This window comes from Convolutriloba macropyga, chromosome 8 (assembly GCF_964194025.1).
Source record: "Convolutriloba macropyga chromosome 8, txConMacr16.3, whole genome shotgun sequence".
NCBI classification, from domain to species: domain Eukaryota; kingdom Metazoa; phylum Xenacoelomorpha; order Acoela; family Convolutidae; genus Convolutriloba; species Convolutriloba macropyga.
In genome coordinates this window covers 38631032-38651573 of record NC_134475.1, presented here as the reverse complement: position 1 = coordinate 38651573, position 20542 = coordinate 38631032, and the positions used below count along the sequence as shown (strand labels likewise).

At 36.9% G+C, this 20542-nt stretch overlaps 1 protein-coding gene across 1 annotated transcript in view; it reads right to left on the bottom strand.

Moving 5' to 3' along the window:
• Nucleotides 1-1369: 1369 nt before the first annotated feature.
• The window catches only part of LOC142344110 (innexin unc-9-like), a 134031-nt gene continuing 114858 nt past the window's right edge, over nt 1370-20542 (bottom strand). Inside the window, exon 9 of the mRNA XM_075395607.1 lies at nt 1370-1835. Within this exon, the coding sequence (XP_075251722.1) occupies nt 1416-1835 (420 nt within the window). The 3' untranslated portion in view covers nt 1370-1415. The remainder of the gene's footprint in view (nt 1836-20542) is intronic.

Sequence of the window (20542 nt, the reverse complement as noted above, 5' to 3'; positions counted from 1 at the left end):
ATTCGGCACAACATACATGTTTTAATAGCGTCGTATTGAGTTTTCACTTTCGTATAATTTTGAAAAAATAGAGTTCCGCTTGTTTTGTTCTGATCCCGTTTGCATCGAAGGGAGGGTTAACGATCGATAAACGGTCCCTCATGGAATACCTCTTCTGTGCAACTACCCGATTGTTTTGTGTTTTTCTGTTGATTATTCACATTAGCAGTAATTTACTCTTGTTGAGCGACGTGAATTTTTGGGGCCCTAACTTTATTGGAGAGACTTCTTACCCCTTCTTTAGCGTTACTCACCACCTTTGCAGATCTGGCAGAAAGACACATTCCAGAGCACACCATTTGTACACAACACACGCAGAAAACTATTAAATATTATGATAATAGAGAAAAAGACTCAAAATTAATTTGAAATAAGCTTAATTTTTAAGTCAGAAATCAATATCAGAAGAAACTCAGATTACGCAGTTTAAAACGTTTCAAGAAGTCATTTTTCATGGAAGGTCAACCGATTGTTTACTTGGAATGTTCTTTCTTTTGTTCGAAGTTGCCTTCTGCAGCTCACAAATTTGCCTTCTTCAGATGCGGAACTAACAAATAGATAAATTGGCTAAATTTTTATTAAGCACGTAATATGAAATGATAAATACAATATTTGGCCCATTCGAAAAGGAAACTAGATATAAGCAAGATCATTTTTTTTCCACAAAATCTTTAATATAAACCTGTGTATATTGCACAACGTCGTGAGTAAAATTTTGTTCAGACTGTAGTTTAGTTATAAATTTTTCACATTTTTCTGTGTTTTTCAAATTATACAATCATTTCTGTTAGAGCATCGCTGAAACTTGGAAACTAACCAAAAATGTTTAGTAAAATATCTAAAACCTTGAAGTAGAAAATTTTATTTCGAAAGACCTATTTTGCTGATACCTTTATTTTGGTGTCTACTTTCACTGTTGTTGAATTTGCGACTCGTAACTAACGATTTATAGAGTGCATTATACAGTCACCCGTGACCTTTATAGTAACAGGCCACTTTTCGACAGTAAGTGTCTGCAACATGAGTGGGTAGTGATATATTGAAAAATCTGGATTTGATGATTCGGTCAGCATTAAAACCAACTGACTTATCAAGACATACAAGATACCATACCACATATAAGACAAAATTAGAATTCCTAACTCACGTACTGATAAACTATAATTTTCGGACTTCTTATCATTATTGATCCAATATGTGACCTAAACCCGCGTTTCTTAAATCGGCTTAACTATGCAAAAAGCTTGTAAGTCCTTAAATACTTAAACGTTTTCTCATCAAAAATGTTATGAAAAAACTATCACGATATTCCAAGTTCAGTTTTCTGGTTGTGGTTACTTTTACGAAATTGCTCTAACAGAAAAGATGCTGGCGAATTAGCTAACAGCTTGATGTTCAAAAGGCGCAAACGGTGATTCGTCCCGTTGGCAAGAATCCCCGCCTGCCGCAATTGCACGACTCGATTTTTCGACCTCTATTTGTTTTTGCGGTGTCGATTCCCCAGTGTCGGTTAGAAACGCGTTGCAGTCATCATTATGATGGTCCTCTGGTTCTGTTTTCCACATATGAAGGTGGGAATTGTTGGCAGGTAGGGCCAGTTCGATCACGTTGGGGTGGGTTTGCAAAGCGGCAGCTGATTGGAATGGCAGGTAGTTGTCTGTGAGAGGGTAAGGGTCGTGTTCACACACAAGAAGGTTGTTCAGGTGTTTGAGGGACTGGGTGGCTAGCGGTGCGTGTTCACTACAGCGGTATCGTCGACATTCCTTTTTAAGAGTCCGAAGGAACGTTTTCCACACCTGTGTAGAAGGATTGGTTTTAAAAGATTTATGGTACCCGTTTAACTTGGATTTAGATTTAAAAGAACGCCTATTGAAAACTCTCCGGTCTCATGTCTCAGACCGAAATGACCTCTGATTAGTCATCCATCCTCGAGCGCATCCTCGGGGTCATTTTACGCTGAGCTGGAAATATTTTGTCCACACAAAATTTTTGACCGTTTGAAAGTCTGGAAAATCGTCTGAACCCTGTTTGATCATAGGTAACTCTGGTCTAAGGCCTCTGTCGTGCAACAATCAAGTCAGAAGTAAAACTTGAAAAAACATTGACTTTTGTCCTTATCGCAACCAAAACGAGTTGGTTGTTCCCGCAACTTAAAACTGATATAAAAAACTTAACAAACTGTCTAGAACAATGTAATTGAATCCTTGTCTACATTCTCTTACATTTTATGGTTTACCCCTCGTTCAAAGAACAAAACCTTCTTTCCCCAAAACAATTTTGAGGACAAAAGTCTCCCCTGTTACCGGCAAATAGTTTCTTTGTTCCACAACTTGTGCGACGCACTGAAGAGAGCATCAGCGGTCAGTGCAACCATCAGGTGCCGAGCACAGTAAACGGAACCCGAAAGCTGGCAGCCGGTCAAGACAAAGAAAAGACACAGAAAAGACACAGAAAAGACACAAAAAAAAGACAAGCAATTTTTTCAGCGACGAAGCCAAGTTTGGGTTAAAAACGTCACCCCGACGAGATGATCTAGTTTTTTTACTGGTTTCAGACGTCACCAGCAGAAGTCCGCCCGAGGTCTCAGACGTTACCTCTGATGTCCTGTTCCCCGGTTAGAGCCTTCCAAAATCTCTACTTTTTTTTCGACAAAAAGCCTCCAAAAAGTTGATATTTGTCCCCCAAAAAACCTTATTTGTTACTATAACACCTCGATTCATAAACCTTGACTAGTTTCATTATTTTCAAAAGGAGTAAAGGCAATTTTCGCATATTTAAAGAAAAATCTGCGGAAAAAAACACAAAAATCAGAGAAATGTTCATGAAATCAGAAAATTCAAAAAACACAATTTAGTTTTCTGACTACATATCCGTTTCAATTGCGGAAAAAACTAAAAAACCACTATTTTGAATTAGTTTGTAATCAAACAGAAAGCTATTTGCATCGATATATCCAATCAGTATCATATAAATAAGAAATGTCGGAGAAAATTTTTTGAAATCAGAAAATTCAAAAAACACAATTTAGTTTTCTGACTACCTATCCGTTTCAATTGCAAAAAAACTATTAAACCACTCTTCTGAATTGGTTTTCGATCAAACAAAAAGCCACTTTGATCGATATATCACACCAGCATCATATAATGAGAAATGTCAGAAAAAAATTTTTTGAATTCAGAAAATTCAAAAACACAATTTAGTTTTCTGACTACATATCCGTTTCAATTGCGGATTAAACCATCAAAACAATCTCCTGAATTGATTTGCATTCAAAAAAACACATTTCCATTGATTTATCCAATCAGTATCATATAAATGAGAAATGTCAGATAAAGTTTTTTGAATTCAGAAAATTCAAAAAACACAAGTTAATTTTATGATTATATATTCATTTGAATTGCCGAATAAACCACTAAACAACCCCTCTAAAACAAGTCATTGTCAGTTGCCTTTATAGTTTCAACTGTATAGGGAAGTAAATAGAAAGTCATTAGGCTCCACACCAAATATCAAAACTTTCATTTGACCAAAATAACTACCATTTCATTTTTTTTTGGAAAAAACTTCCAAGACTTGATTTTTGCAGAAGTCCTCGGTCTCAGACGTTGCCGTCTGTGAAGTCCCTTTATCCTTATTGGTTTCAGACGTTACCATCAGCAGAAGAGGAGTTTTCGAAGAAAATTGGTTCCAGTAGTCACCAGAAAATTTGATGTCTTTTTTTTCTACTTTCATTTTTTTTGAAAGGCAGATCTCAGACGTTATCTGTCGGAGAGATCTTTTAGAGTTTAGTACAGTCAATGCATTTTATAAATAACGAAGACAGAGTGAAAAAGAGCAGATAAAATTACACAGTTTTAAAGAAAACGGAAAAGTTTTTGCAAAACCCGAAAAAAGACAATACACCAAAGAGTTCTAAAGATTTCTACAATATGACTCGTCTCTGCAAAATTCTAGCATTCAGTAGCCCTTCTGTCGCCCTTGTTGCCTAAACGCGTCGCATTTTCACAAATTTTTTATGTTTAGCCGTCACAACAACAATAAACTCCTAGAAAAAGAACAGGTTTCAAAGTTTTTATTAATTATTAGGTATTTATTAATCATAGTGTTCGGTTAGGGTTAGGGAGCTAAGGAAATTTTTCTTGGCTAGTTTTATAGATTTTCTTGTTGGTAATTTATTCCTATTTGAGAGAAACAGACGAGTGTTTTGAATTTTCAAGAAAAAAGAGTTTAATGTAACAATTATTTGAGTTCTGGTCTAATATTGGTTCAACTGCATAATTGTAGCAAGGCACAGTTTTCCTGTAAACCACAGTAGCCACACACTAGTTCAAACAGTTAACGCCAGCTATTTAAGCGAAACTTGTGTTAATTCAACGAAAAACAAGCAATTATTTAGGTCTGTTGAACGAAAAACGTTTAAAACGCGCGAACGTTCGGAAAAGCTTTTAGGTTTTTTTAGTGCAAAAAGCTAGATTTAGCTCACAAAACACATCCTAGGACATCACTTTTGAAAAAAGTTGCGTCGCTGGTCTTTTGAACAAGAAAAAACTAGGATCATTAGCATTCAAGCCTTAGACAACCTTTTTTCAAATAAATATTTTGCGTCGCTCCGGTTCTCAAAGCCGTTCTTCACCTTCAGTAACGAGCTGCTTCACCAACAGCATCAACAGACAGCTTCAACAAAGCAACAGCCACCAAGATGTCGAAGCAGAACAGCGCTGAATGTCAGTTTGCCATCAATATGTTCAAAGCGACAGAAATGTCAATGGAGAAACTGCTCGATCTCCTTGAGAAAACTGTGGAGCAGAAAAGAAGTTTCCGATCATTGTCTTTGATGATCAACAAGATCAAAGGCCAGGAAGCGGAGCTCAGGAGACTCTCAGAGGAAGTGATGAGAGAGCAGCCACATCAAAGCACTGCATCATCAATATTGAATAGGCAAACGGCATTAATAACTCGACTCAATGAATTGGAACTGCAAGTCGATCTCTTGGACGATGATGGCTAGCTCAGTCAGTCTTCCAGTTGCATTAGAGATGATGTCAGCATGATCTCCAGCAGAAAAAAACTTGTCTCAGCAATCAACGAATCCAGCATCAGCGCGATATAGAAGAAAAGCAGACCAGCAGTAACATCATCAATCAGCCGCCCCCAATACCACCACGGCCAAGACAACCATCGTTGTTTCTACAAACATCTAATGAACCAGGACTTCAAATCAACATGTGCTTGAAGCCCACCAAAGAAATCCTAAAAAGGAAGTTCATGAAAGTCCTCTAAAATCGAAAAATAACTTTGAAAACCAAATAAATGCAAAGATACCATCCAGCAATTCACATCTCCAACAAAATTAGGGAAACTCGAAATTGCCTCCACTTTGATAAATAGACAGGTCAACGAAATTGAAACAGCTCAAATCAACTTGAGTGACAACTTTAACACGTCGCAGAACCTTTTGCCTCCAATCCAAAATTTGAACATTTCAAGCAATCACTCACTTTCAAACCCATTCAATTTGGCTGATCCAACTATTTAATTACATGCAGATGGTCTATTGCCCCAAAACTCTGCATTGGAGGAAACGTTTAATTTAAACTTGCCAAAACAAAGAAACAATCAGGATTCATTTGCCAACAGAAATCCTCAATATCATAATTTTCCCAATCTGCAACAGAATTTTGGACCTTCTCAAGTTCACATAGGAACAAATGGATACCCCGATAGTCAACTGTTGAACTGTGATCGGCAAAAACTCTCCTGCTTACCCACAGTGGCAAACAGAACCTCACATCTTCCAAGTAAAACTGATAAAATAGTCTTAGAAAACGATTGCCTACAATCCAATCAATGTATTAATCCTATAACTGGGGTACACTTCACAAGTATCCCACCAATTACCATGCAACTCATGGAACAACCGCATCAAAATACCGTCTTAAATCCTGCAGCTCCTAATTTTCAGCCAAACCAGGTAGCTTCAGAATCAAACGTAATTGCAGCTCCTCTGCAATTTCCACAACCTGTGAACAGTCAACACGGCCTCGTCAGCACAGGCTTCTCAATTAATCAAAATATGGCACAGCCCACTCAGTTGTGTAACAACCAGTTTATTCCTGGCTCTCAACTTCAGTCGAACCTTCAAGCTCCAGTAACTTCCACGATCCAAGGCCCAATGTGCATTAATCAACAGCTAAATCCTGTTGGACAAAATCAGTTCAGCCAGCCTCTAATCAATCAGAGTTTACTACCCACTGTCAATCAACATATTAGCTCAGTACACTCGAACAATAATGTAACACAGGAAAGAGGAAGTAATGATTTCAAACATTCAATCAAATTGCCACCTCTGAAACTTCGGAATTTCAATGGTAACCCTATCCATTTTCACGAGTGGATCAATAACTTCAACACAATGATTCACAACAACACTTCCATTACAGACACACATCGTATAACCTACTTGCAGAATTCTGTAAGTGGGAAAGCAAAGGACTTGATTCATGCTTTCTCCTGCGATCCATCTTATTATCAGACAGCACTGAATGAACTAATCCGACATTTCGGTGATCGTACTATAGTTGTTAATGCGTTCATTAACCAGCTCAGAAACTGGCAAATGAACTTCCAAAACAAGCAAAGCTTCATTGCCTTTTCCTCATTTTTGAAAAGACTTGTGCAAGCCTTCCAATACCTTGGCTTTACAGCAGACCTCCAGTCTACAACACTCATTAAGAAGGCCAAAGAGAAAACACCACATCATTTGGTTCTTAAATGGACTGAACATTGTCTTACCGAGCTCAGCTCAGACCCAACTCCCGTCGATTTTAAACAATGGTTAGAGCTCCAAGCTCAAATCTACGACAAAGTGAGTCGAGAAAGCAATCAAAGAACCATCAGTTCTCAAGCCTCAAAGTTTGTCAACTCGAACAACCTACAAAACAGGCCATACAGAAGCAGCCTCCCATTGTCAGTCAACAACGCATCAGTGGAAAACAGAAGAAAGCATTGGAACTTTGCGCCTCAGCAAAACCAACCGTCAACTTCACAAAACGTTCCGAATAAAACTTTTAACACAAAACGATCTTGCGAGAATTGCAAACAAGAACACAGCATTGCCACTTGCCCTGAGTATCAGTTGTGCTCACCAGGTGATCGATACAACCTTGTCAGCCAAAGCAATTTGTGTACAAACTGCTTGAGCAACAAACACCACAAACAATCGTGCCCATCGAAAAAACGATGTCAGGTTTGCAGTGGATTCCACCACACAACTCTTCATGATCCTGCCAAGCAAATCAAACGCCCTACAGCAGCCTTTTCTATTGAAGTTGTTTCCGGTAGCAATCCAACAGCTTCTAGTAGTAACGATTCAAGTCAAAATCCAAATACATCTTCTTAATAGAAAATTCGAACAAACAAAGCCCCCAACAGCCGTTATGGCCAAACTTTCAACAACCAAAGCCATCAAAACGTGCAACGACGTAATTTAAACGGCAATGCAATTAACCAATCGTTCAGCATTAACCAGTGCTCATAGACACCGAAAAATTGGTATGAGCAATTTCAGCTTATTCCGGTTTCATTCCTCAAGGGGGATAAAGCATTCGATACCTACGCCCTCAAAGATCCCGGTAGCCAATTCAGCTTTGTATTGGACGCCATAGCTGAATTTCTTGAGCTTCCCCGTTAAACTCAACAGTCAGTACCACTACAGTTTCTCAATACAGAGAACAGCATGTCCCTCTCAAAAATTGTTGAGCCAGTCACAATAACTCCATATGAGTCAACGGAAAAATCGTTTGAACTCTCTCGAACGTTCAGCACCCCGTCCCTGAACGTCGCAGCTGCAAAAGTTTTTGAACTTAATCAAATTTGTGATGCCTTCAACAGTTTGCGCCACATACATTTGCCAAATATTGCCGATGGCAAAATTGGCGCCCTCCTCGGTGTTAATGCATTCGCATTCACCTACCCTACACATGTTATACCTGGCAATCAAAATCAACCGTTTGGTGTGAAAACTAAACTTGGTTGGACCCTCGCCGGTGAATATGAGAACCGTATCTCAGCAACCACTCAGCAGCCCGCAAGTCAGCAGAAGAAGAAATTTATTTTTCATGTGTCAAGAAACAGAACAGATGAACCCGGACTTGATGAACTTGTTCAACAGTTCTGGAGTACTGAAGCAGATGGCATTCAGAAGGACCGTGAACAAGTTTACACAAAACAAGAAGAACAGTTTCTTGATATTTTGAAGAACTCTATCAATCACAATGGTGAGAGATATGAAATCAAACTGCCTTGGAAATCAAAAATAAAGTTGGAAAACAACTTCTATTCTGCACTGAACCAAGTCAAAAGCCTCAACACACGCCTTCAGCGTAAACCTTTGTTGCAAGAAAAATACAATAAGACTCTCTTGACAGACCTTGACAAAAACTATGTCAAACCGGTGGAAATGCAAGATCCTCAACCAGACAGAATTTGGTACCTGCCACACCATCCTGTAGAAAATATCAACAAGCCGGGAAAAGTCCGCCGAGTTGCAAATGCCGCTTCAAAATTCCGCGGCCAATCGCTTAATTCAAACCTTCTCACAGGACCCGATCTCCTTAATAACCTTTTAAGTGTCCTGATGAGATTTCGAGAACATACCGTTGCTGTCCTTGCGGACATCGAAGGCATGTTTATGCAAATCGCCATCCATCAGATTGATCAATCTGCTCTTCGATTTCGCTGGTTAGCAGACAATCAGATACAACAATACCAATTTACCAGACTCATCTTTGGAGCAAATTGCTCGCCTTCGTGCGCAATATACGTTCTTAACCATTGTGCCAAAGAGAACATTCAACCTTTCCCAGAGGCCCTCAAAGCCGTCAGAAAGCACTTTTACATGGATGACTACATCCAATCACATGCAACAGAAAAAGACGCTTGTAAGGCAGTTCTTGAAACAAAACATTGTCTAAAAACAGGTGGGTTTCGACTCACAAAATTTGTTTCAAACAGCTCTATAGTCCTAAACCAAATCCCTCCAGAAGACAAAGACAACCAGACAGATATTGTTCGAGTTCTTGGTGTTAAATGGAATCTTGAGAAAGACTGCTTTCTTATGAAACCTCTCACTAATTTCCCAAAAGATGCCTACACTCAACGTAAGATCTTTAGTCTTGTCTCCTCGATCTTCGACCCAATAGGGAAAATGTCGCCATCAACGATCCGTTTCAAAATAGTTCTTCAAGAACTGTGGAAACTTGGGAAAAAATGGGAAGAACAAATTGTCCCTCAAGTAGTTGAACCACTTCAAAAGAATTTGGACTTATACTTTTCTTCACCAGAAGTGATATTGAACAGAAGTCTCAATAAGAGTTGCCATTCACCAGAAAGTGAAAATGAAATCCATGTTTTTGTCGACGCCTCAGCTGTAGCAGTTGCAGCCGTTGCATACTTGAAACAAGTTTCTAACTTAGGCACTGATGTTGAAACTTGTTACTTAATAGGCAAATGCAAAGTTGCCCCAATTAAACAAATCAGCATACCCAAATTAGAGTTGGAAGCCGCAGTCATCGGAGTGCGCCTTCTTTCAACCATCATGAAAGAGTCATCGTTTCATATTACTCGCTCTACAATCTGGACAGATAGTCAAGTAGTACTTGATTGGTTATCGACAACCAAGAAGCAACCTGCCTTTGTTGCGAATTGCCTCAAAGAAATCCTTGCATCAACTGGTGCTTACCAATGGAAACACGTTACCACCAAGGAAAATCCAGCTGACCACGGAACTCGTGGTCTCAATCCAGACAAAATTCCAGCCAAGTGGCTAACAGCGCCAGCATTTCTTCCCACAAGACAGCTCACCTTTCCAGAAAACTCTTCGAAGCATGTGTTAGCAACGCTTGAACTTTCACGCATTTTGTCGGAGCAAATAGTCGACCCTACACGGTTCTCAACTTGGAACAAGTTGCTCTTGACTTTAGCAACAGTCTTCATTTTGGTCTTTCGGATCAAAAAGCCAAAGCCTAAAGATCATCAGTATATAACAGAAGACGTCATTATTGCAAGAAATCGGCTGATCAAAATGTCGCAGCAAAATTTCTTCTTCTCAACAATCCAAGCCCTGGAACGTGGTTCCAGGATAGGTTCAAAGTGCAAAATCCGTTCGCTCAACCCAATGTTGGACAACAATGGAATCCTTCGGTCTTGCGGAAGATTGCAATTTGCGCCAGATAACCTCGAAGTTGAGAAGTTTCCGATTATACTGCACGCAAAAGACAAGATAGCGAGACTCTATATAGAGCATGCACACAACATTTGCGTTCACCAAGGAACAGAGCCAGTGAAAGCTTTTGTGCAGCAAAGATACCACATCATTGGACTCAGAAAAACACTTTTGAGTATAAAGTAAAGGTGTTTTCTCTGCAGACAATTTGCCGCTCAAAACATTCAACCCGTCATGGCTCCCCTGCCTGCCTGCCGTTTCCCGACAGACTCTACCCAGTATCCTTTCGCGAACAGCGGAGTCGACATTTTTGGACCCTTTTATATAGAAGATGCCAAAGGACAGATTGAAAAACACTACGGCCTCATCTTCACTTGCCTGGTTACTAGGTGTGTCCATCTAGAAGCTTGTCCCGATCTTAACACTGACACTTTTCTAAACGCTTATCGACGTTTTGTAAGCCGCAGATGTCAGCCAACAACAATGCTCAGTAACAATGGCAAGACATTTATTGGTGCATCTGAGGAACTAAAAAGATCTGTGAAACGTCTCGACAACGACAAAATCTAAAAAGCAGTGGCAGCAACGAACACAACCAGGAAGTTCAATCCTGCCTATGGACCTCATTTTGGCGGTATTTGGGAGCGCTTGATCCAGACCGCAAAACGCACTCTATTGATCATTCTAGGCTCCAGAAGATTGTCGCTTGATGTGTTCAGGACAATTCTGGTCGAGATCGAAGCTATATTGAACTCCAGACCACTAACGATTGTCGCTGACCTTCGGGAAAATGAAATGCTTCTCACGCCAAACCATTTTCTGATCAACAGACCGTTCAATTCTCTCCCACCAGGAAAGTTCGACAGCCAAGAACCCGCCAGTTTCAAGTCTTGGAAGAATGTGCAGCAAATGGTCAACCATTTTTGGAAACGACTCGTGAAGGAGTATCTTCCGACACTGTTAAAGAGGTAAAAATGGAGCGATAGTGGCCAAACACAACTGAGAGTCAACGACATTGTTTGGATTCTGAAAGATATGACTCCACGTGGAATTTGGCCCCTTGGACGTGTTCTCGAAGTCTACCCTGGACGAGATGGACAACACCGTGTGGTGAAGGTGAAAACGGCTTACGGCACGTACGTTCGTCCGGTCTCCGCGCTCGCACGCGTTTTGGCTGATTAGCCCATTTTTTCTTGAATTTTTTTCGAAACGGTTTTCTAGGCAACTTGGGTTACACCCTCTTCGGTGATCTGGTCAAACGTCTGTGATGTGTTAGTTGGCCTCCTCTTTCCCCTGGAGCATGTCGTGCAACAATCAAGTCAGAAGTAAAACTTGAAAAAACATTGACTTTCGTCCTTATCGCAACCAAAACGAGTTGGTTGTTCCGGCAACTTAAAACTGATATAAAAAACTTAACAAACTGTCTAGAACAATGTAATTGAATCCTTGTCTACATTCTCTTACAGCCTCAAATAAGGAAAAACGAAAAGAAAACTGCTTTTAGCAGTAGCTTCCGACATTTAAGATATCGCGTTTCGCATTAACGCTCAAAAATTCATACAACAGAATACCATGTTTTTTAAGTAAATTTTTTGGCACCTTAGTTCAAATCGGCCAATGGATATCAAATCTCGTAGTTTTCATCTGTCTTTTCGGGAAAATTTTGGGACACCGGTATTTTAAGTTGCCCCTGGCGGGCCGGTGGGCGCGCTTCATGCGCGTCGTGGCTTCGCTGCGATAACCGGCCCGCTATTTCCGGATTACATCCCACAGCGGATGAGAGGCATGGCCGTGGACAGCGGTCTGCTGAGGCCCGTAGACACTAGATGTCTAAAATTGACGTTTTTTGTTTCTTTGGTGCATTGGAATACATTATGCACTACTACGCGCAGTATTGATTGTAACGGCTGACAATGTATTATTTCCGATAGATTACATAACTATTACATAACTTTCGGCTTGGTTTTCTGTCGGCTTACTTTTACTTCGGCTTCCTTTGCGTTCGCCACTTCGTATCACTTTCGAAAGGCGTTTTATGGCTGTTTCCATCTCTGCGAAATTACAGCAATATAACTGTACATAGTTTTAGTGCTAACTGTTCATTTAATTCTTTGAACCATTCTCAACTCGTTGAGTAAAGTAACTTGCTTCATTGCGGGCAATGACATTTAACAGGACACCTCAACAATATCCTAGAAACATGACAGAATTTAGAAAGTGAACTCTGTCCAACAATTGACAATAAATTACCCTTTCAAGTACCACAACATACAAAATTCAACCCATCGAGTTATATTTTAACTTTCCTTTTACATCTTGTTCTCGAAAAATCACTTGGTTTAATCAAAAAAGCAGAACTAAAAATTCCTCTTTACTTTGTTTAATGAAAAATGCAGAAAACGTAACGGCGACACAGTCCGTTTAAGATAGCAATTGACAAACAAACACTCTTTGAACCTGTAAGTAACGTAGAAAATTGGAGCGAAAATTACAGCAAATGCTTAAATTTTTTGCGTTAGGATAGCTGCAAGTGGAACGAAACTGATGACTTATTCGGCTGAGTAGGCACAAGAATTGGCTCTGATCAGGCTGAGCAAATAATATAGGTTGCCAATCGAAGCTCTCTCAACATCATGTTCCATGGCTTATCTTCGTAAAAACCCAAAAACGTTTGACCAGGGCGGACTTGAGTCGCGAATCTGGGTCTAGGAGGTTCTATATTGAATGTTTACCATTAGATAACCTTTATTTATTGACGTCAATTTTGTTTAATTGTTGTGTCAATTGAACTACATCAACACAAAGCAAGGCAATTACTGCTGCGACATCCGTCAGCTTCTGCTTAATTTGCTAAATAGGGCAAGGAAGTCGCGAAATCTACGCTAAGCTCAAAACATAAAAGCAAATTTCAATTGGCAATCGATCGGATATTCACTGTAGAGTGCAATTATTATAATAGGAAATTCAGATCTGTTGCTATTTCTCAGTGAGCAAACTTCTGCTGACATAAGTCTTCGAGAAGAAATTAACGAATTGTTATGCAATCAAAAAGCTATGATTAAAAACGTGGCAATAATCCGTGAAAATGTAATAAATTTGAAACTTTTTTCCCAGCATTTTAAAGTTATTATCATTAGTGCCACTACAGGAGGAGATATTATTTTTATTCTTATCGTTGCCAATAAAATTAAGTTGACTGGGTACCCGATCATGAGGAGCAATTTGTTATTTAGTTACAATCAAATAAACAAGAATTATTAGTTATTTGGTTAAAGAGAGCTTTTACAGTTTTAGCTTCAAACAATTTCAACTGTTTTGAAAAGATTGATGTTGGGCATGCTTTTTGTTGCTCAAAAAAGCAATATAATTATCTCCCGTAAAGAAAATTCGAATTCCACTCAGCAGAACGAAATTGAAAAAAAATTATTTTTTTTCTTCTTTAGCAAGCATTTTGAAACGGCAATAAGAGTAATTGAATTTTAACTGCAATAAGAAATCAAGACTTTAGAATTAAATCAGTAAAAAAACACAGTTTCGTTATAAACATTGCTGTTTCTTTTTCAAAAAATTGCCGAATGATATCTGGAAATTAAAATTTGTTTGTAACAGCCTGGGCTTTTAAATGCTTAGTTTTGACTCTAAAAACTTATTGATGACCTCTTAGGCGTTAGTAAGTAAACAGCAGAAAAGTTCCTACTGATAACAAAATCCTTCGTTTTACACAGGGTAATGTTTCAGACTTTGAGCGACCTCCACCCGGGTCGACCTATTTCACCCCTAATTAGCGGGGATTAGGGTGTAATCTGTTTTTCACTGTTTTTTGTCGGGGAAAAGAGTGTAATAGTGTTTTTTTTTAAAAAATTACATTTTAATTGCACTCTTTTATACACTCTTTTTACACACCCTGTAAAGAGTGTAATCAAGGCTGGAATAATAAAAGATTACACTCTTTTTTCCTCCCTTATGCTGATTATCAATTTTACACTCTTACACCCTTGTTTTTGAGAGAGTGTAATTTTACGTGGACGGACAAAAATAATCTGCTAAATTTGCCTGAAACAGGGCAAGGAAGTCGCGAAATCTACCTTAAGTTCAAAAAATAAAGCAAATTCGAATTGGCATTCGACCGGAAATTCAATGTAGTGTACAATTATTATGATAGGAAATTCGGATTTGTTGCTTTTTATCAGTGAGCAAACTTCTTCTGACCTAAGCCCAAGAGTAGAAATTAATGAATTGTTGGGCAATCAAAAAGTTAAGATTAAAAACGTGGCAAAAAACTGTGAAAATGTAAGTTTTGAATTTTTTCCCCCAGCATTTTAAAGTTATAATCATTGGTGCCCTTACAGGAGGAGATATTAATTTTATTCTTTTCTTTGTTAATATAATTAAGTTGACTGGTTACCCGATCATGAGGAGCAATTTGTGATTTAGCTACAATCAATTATACAAGAACTATTACTTTTTTGGTTAAAGAGCTTTTACAAATTACGAGTTTTAGCTTCAAACAATTTCAACTGTTTTGAAAAGATTGATGTTGGGCATGCTTTCTGTTGCTCACAAAAGCGATATAATTATCTCCCGCGAAGAAAGTTCGAATTCCACTCAGCAGAACAAAATTGAAAAAATTTATTTTTTTCTTCTTTAGCAAGCATTTTGAAACAAAAACAATAAGAGTAACTGATATTTAACTGGAATAAAAATCCAAAAATTAAATCTAAATCATTAATTAACACAGTTTTGATATTGACATTGCTGTTTTCTTCAAAAAAATTGTCAAATGATATCTTGAAAATAAAATTTTTTTCTGACAGCCTGGGCTTTTAAATAATTAGTTTTGACTGTAAAAATTTATTGATGACCTCTTAGGCGTTAGTAAGTGAACAGCAGAAAAGTTCCTACTGATAACAAAATTCTGCCTTTTACACAGGGTAATGTTCCAGACTCGAGTGACCTCCGCCCGGTTCAACCTATTTCACCCTTAATTAGCGGGGATTATGTTTTCCACTTTTTATCGGGGAAAAGAGTGTAAGAGTAGAACTTTTTAAAAAATACACTTTAATTGCACTATCTTATCCAATCTTTTTACACCCTTTGTAAAGAGTGTAATTAAGGCTGGAATGATAAAAGATTACACTTTTTTTTACCATCACACCTTTATGATGATTATCAATTTTACACTCTTACGCCCTTGTTTTTGAGAGAGTGTAGTTTAAGATGGACGAATAAAAAATATAGGGTTTCCCCCCAACCTAGGTTTCTCAGCACATGATTTTTCATCTACTTCCAAATTATACTTGCAGCTTTTCAAAAAAACCTTTATTTTGGCTTATGTGGAAAGAGTGTAAAAGTAGAAAAAATTCCGTTTTTATTTTGATATATTTTACTGGGAAAAGAGTGTAAGGAGTGTAAAAATAAAAATCATTCCCCCTATTTCCCTGCCTAATTAAAGGTGGATGAGTGTAATTGAAAGATTGGAATTTTAATAATAAGAGTGCAAGTGTAAAAATAATTTCAAGAGTGAAATAATAGGTGTGTAAAAAATTAAAGTGTAATTTTTAATAGTGGAAATAATTATTGTTACACTCTTTTTCCACTTTTATTTTTTAAAATTCCACTCTTTTAATACCACTCTTCCACCCTTAATTAAACGGAGAAATAGGGGGGATTTTTTACACTCTGTACACTCTTTTCCCCGTTTTTTTGGGTAAAAACCTCGGCCCGGATGATCAGGCCAATTGAACAATTAGGACACTTTAGGAACAATTAAGTTTAAAACAAACCTCGCTGTTAATACGAACCTTAATTGACCCATTTTGGGCACTCAAAGATAAAGTATTTAAACGTACGTTCTGGAGAAATCCAGTGAACAACAAAATGAAACACCTAAAAGGCACGCATGAAAATCCATTTGACGATTAAAAATTATCAGTTGCCACTGTTATTTCACTTCAATAGAAAATACGTTACATGCAGCAGGGAGATTCTTTTTAAAAATTTTAAGGAAGTGTGTTCATTATGTTTCAGCAAGTTCTTTAGTTTTTTACAGACCAATATCTCTTTAATTAAGTTTAATTACCTCCTTAGTCAAAATTAAGTTTAAAGCATTAAACACAATATTTTATACTGTGTCTATTGTTTATTGTTCACATTTTTTGCAAGAGTTTTCGAGGTTGAGGATGATCGATGAAAGAAGGGATGGGAAAATGAACTCAAAAGCTATGGAAAACAGTAATTTATTCATGAGCGTTTTTAGCTGATTTGGATGGAGATAATTTTGTATGGGAACTTGACTACTATATTTTGTCATATGGATTTTTTTAGTGCGACTTCACTATTTCAATTCACTAGAAAGTGCAACTCTACAAAAAAAGTCATATTTACTGAAATGGGCAATCAATCAAAATTGGACAACCGCATCCAATTATTGTTCCGACGCCCACTTTAGTGGGGAGGGAGGAACTATATACTCAACTGGGTTTTTTTTTCAGTCAATTTTGACCGACCGATATATTCATCGTAGAGAATTGTGAGTGGTATCATTAAAAAGCCCGTCCATTGTAGAACATGGAATTAAAAAGATTTTTTTTTGTTTTCGTGTTTTACAGGGAGTTATCGAGGTTTAAAGTTTTCTGAACATTCGACTGTTTTTGTTCACATTTTCAGTAATTTTTGCAAAAATTTGGCACAATTTCGCTAAAATAATTCAAAATAAGTTAAAATTTTTAACGGTAAAGTGTTGTTGTTTTTTTGGCTAAAATTTTTGATAAAATTTTCAAAATTCAAACTTTTTTTACTTTTTTCATCAAAAATGGCACAAAATATGCTTTTTTGGTCCACTTTGTTAAAGTTTGCCAGACTTAGTGAACTAGAAACCTTCACACACTCCCTAATCTCAAAGAGAGCGCTAGTTACAATTAGGCGCCGTATGAAAGTCTTCTGGAATTAAAACGTTTTTTACAGATTTAACTCGATAATTATACAAAATGCATTTTTTTTCAATATTTGAAGAATTCCATTCAACAATTGGTTCAATTCGCAAATAACTGGATCACTTGGTCGGTTTGCTGGGCGCGCAACAAAATCAGGGAGAGTTTTGATAATATCAAGGACTCTTAGAATCAGAGACTTTTTGGTTTTTATTTTGATGCTCCCTTTTTTCAAAATAATTTTCTTTTGTTTGTTTTTAATGTTAATTACTGAAAATATTTTTTTTCACGGCTCCGTCAATGACAGTTCCAATTTACGTAAATTGGAGGCCAAATTTAGATACAGTTTGTTTTCAGAGAACCAAAGGATTTCTATGGTTTTGAGGAAGAGTTTTAGTAAAATTTAACTGAAATCTTGTCTTTTGCCGTCATTTGTTATGCTTTTGGCAGTCTGATTTTTAAGTTTAACCACTCGAAAATCTCAATCTCTTCCTCAAGAGGTGCAAGTGAACCTTTTCTATTCATTCTGTTGTAACCTAATGTCTCTTATTTTATTGAATGTATTTGTTTTAAGGAAATTTCTATGATTTTTTGAACTTGTCATGTCATTTTTTTATTACTTTAGTCAACATTGTGCCTATTCTCGATAAGAAGAGGTCAATCTTTCCTCCTTATAGAATAAAAATTAATTTTGTGGCCGATTGTTTTAACAGAAGGTCTTCTTGCTTTTGTTAATACGAGTTTTCATACAAAGTTTTCTGATTTTAGTGCATAATTGCCCAATTTTGCTGTTGTTTTTGTTTCTTTTGTAAAATTTCATATTACTTAACAATCTAACTGGAAAAAAATTGAGATTATTTGAAAGTGAACATAATTTTTGTTTTCATAACATATGGTTTGAGGGGCTGCGACGCCGTTCTCTTGCAGAAATTGGTAGAGTTTTTTATTTTTGCCCTTTATTTGTTTTTAATTTTTGATGTCATATGCAAAATTTTGTGTAAATAAAAGTCTCAGTGGCGAACTCTAGATGAACAAATGAACTGAAATAACTGATATTGGTAAATAACTAATGGCTGTTTTGACTTTGGATATAAATTTCTAAAAAAAAAAGAGTAATAGTATTCTTCGACTTATCCATTTTTGTTCTTGTTTGCGTTTTTTTCGTATTTTAAAATGTTGTATCATTTTCGTAAAATAGCATCATTATTTACAGCTCTTTTTATTGTTTTGTTGAATCAAACAATAATTTTTGTGTTGTTTAAACTTTTTTCAGGGCTTAGACGATTTGTTTCAGAAGAATTTTGTGAAGTTTAGACACCTTTCAGTTTTTGTGGTTCTTTTTGTCGTCATTTTGTGATGGTCATTTTACAAAAAGATGTTATTATGATCAAAGGAGACGCAAATGAAGATGTTATATTCTGGCGGTTAATATCTTATGGTTAATCGCGGTTAATTTTAATGACTTCAAAACTGTGGTTTCGTAAAGTTGTTTGTGAAACTTATTAGTTCAGCGCGTATTTAATGTTATTTTATAGTCTTATGATTTAGTCTCATTAAAAACAGTCACAATTAGTTTTCAAAGTAGTTTCAAGTCAAACTGTCAAACTTGGGGGGACATCGTTTTCGTGCATAAATTTTCGTGCAAATTTTTCGTTGTTTGCCTGTATTTGTCGTTCCTTTTGTAGTCGTATGACATATCCTAGATAATGAAAGGCCTCAGTTGCTTTCTATTGAGGTGGAAAACACTCTCTCAATGATTTCATTTGATGCGTAATGTTTTTAATCGGTTCGAATTTAATTTTTTTTAAAAAAAGAAAAAAGCAATATTTTAATAAACGTTTGCCACTGTTGCTAAGTCACATTGAAGAAAAGTCCCATATTTTGTTCCAACAACTACCGTTTAATCTTCTTAGTATAATTTTTATCTTATGCCATTTTGATTTGGTTATTAATGGTATTCAAAACATGGACAAGGAGTTTTGGTCGTAATTAATTTTTGTAACAATTTGATTTTTATTGCCGTCCTTTCTGGTAGTCATATTATGGTAGCCACAGGTCTCGTAGGCCCTCTAGAGTAGATCGTTTTATTCTTTTAGTAGTTTGTTGAACGATTTGTTGATATGTTAATTTTTTTTAATCTCTTCCTCATTTGGTAGACAATTAAGTGAAAAATGTAGATGAGCGGGGTCGGAAATTAATGTGCGAACGCACATTACCGAGCCTCCTTGTTGCAATTAGTATTTAGACATTCGGATCAGTTTCTTTCACTCAGTGAGTCAAATTTTTGCCGTGACAAAAGCCTTCGAAAAGTAGTTTATGCTTTGTTATGCGTTGGAAAAGATGGAAAAAGTGGCAGTAATCAAAGGCCTGCAAATAAAACGGAAATTTTTGCCAGCGCTTCAAAACTTTTTTGTCATTAGTATCATTACAAGCCGTGTATTACTTTTTTTATACTCATTATTGAAATTAAACTGACTGCGTTGCGAATCTGCTGTTGCAGCTCGCTAGTTAAATATAGTAAATATTGCCGGAACGACACTTTTGGTACTGATAGCTGTAACAGATTACAATTTTCTGTTTCAAGCAAAATAATAACAGTATTAGAAAAATTGACGTGGCGCATTTCCATCCAATTTTTTTCCGTTTGTTCCTCAGCAATTCCATTGCAGTTTTTCATCAAAAACTTCTTCAAATATTGAAATTTTTGACCAAATCCGTTCTGTTTTGAGAAATTTCAACCAACAGGAAACATTTTTGAAGTAGAACATTAAAGGACTTTCAAGGACCGTCGAATTCTATCCCAGTTCCAGAATTAAGACTTTTAATAACGTGAGAATGACATTTCGGACAAGAGAAAAACTGATTTGTACAACAGATTGTTGTGAACATATTTCCTTTGTACCTATCATTAAAAAAGAACTATTTGTTGAAATTAGCCTTTCAGTGATCGTCTCAGTATTTTTTACGGCCTCCAACAGCTGAATTTTCTTAGAAATTAAAATTTGTGATCGGTTTTTATCTTAGTGGCTCAACTGGGACGTTTGCATTAGGATTAACAATGAACTGATGAAACAATTTTAAAGCTACTTCTAAGCTATGGCATATTGTTCCGAGGAACTATTGTTCCGGGGGGAGGAACTATATACTCAAATGGATTTTTTTGTTCAGTCAATTTTGGCCGATCGATATATTCGTCGTAGAGAAATGTGAGTGGTATCATTAAAAAGCTGGTCCAGCGTAGAATTCAAAATTAAAATTTTTTTTATTTTCGTTTTTTTCGAGGAGTTATCGAGGATTGAAGTTTTGTGTGAAAACGCGATATTTGTTCACTTTTGATGTAATTTTTCTCCAA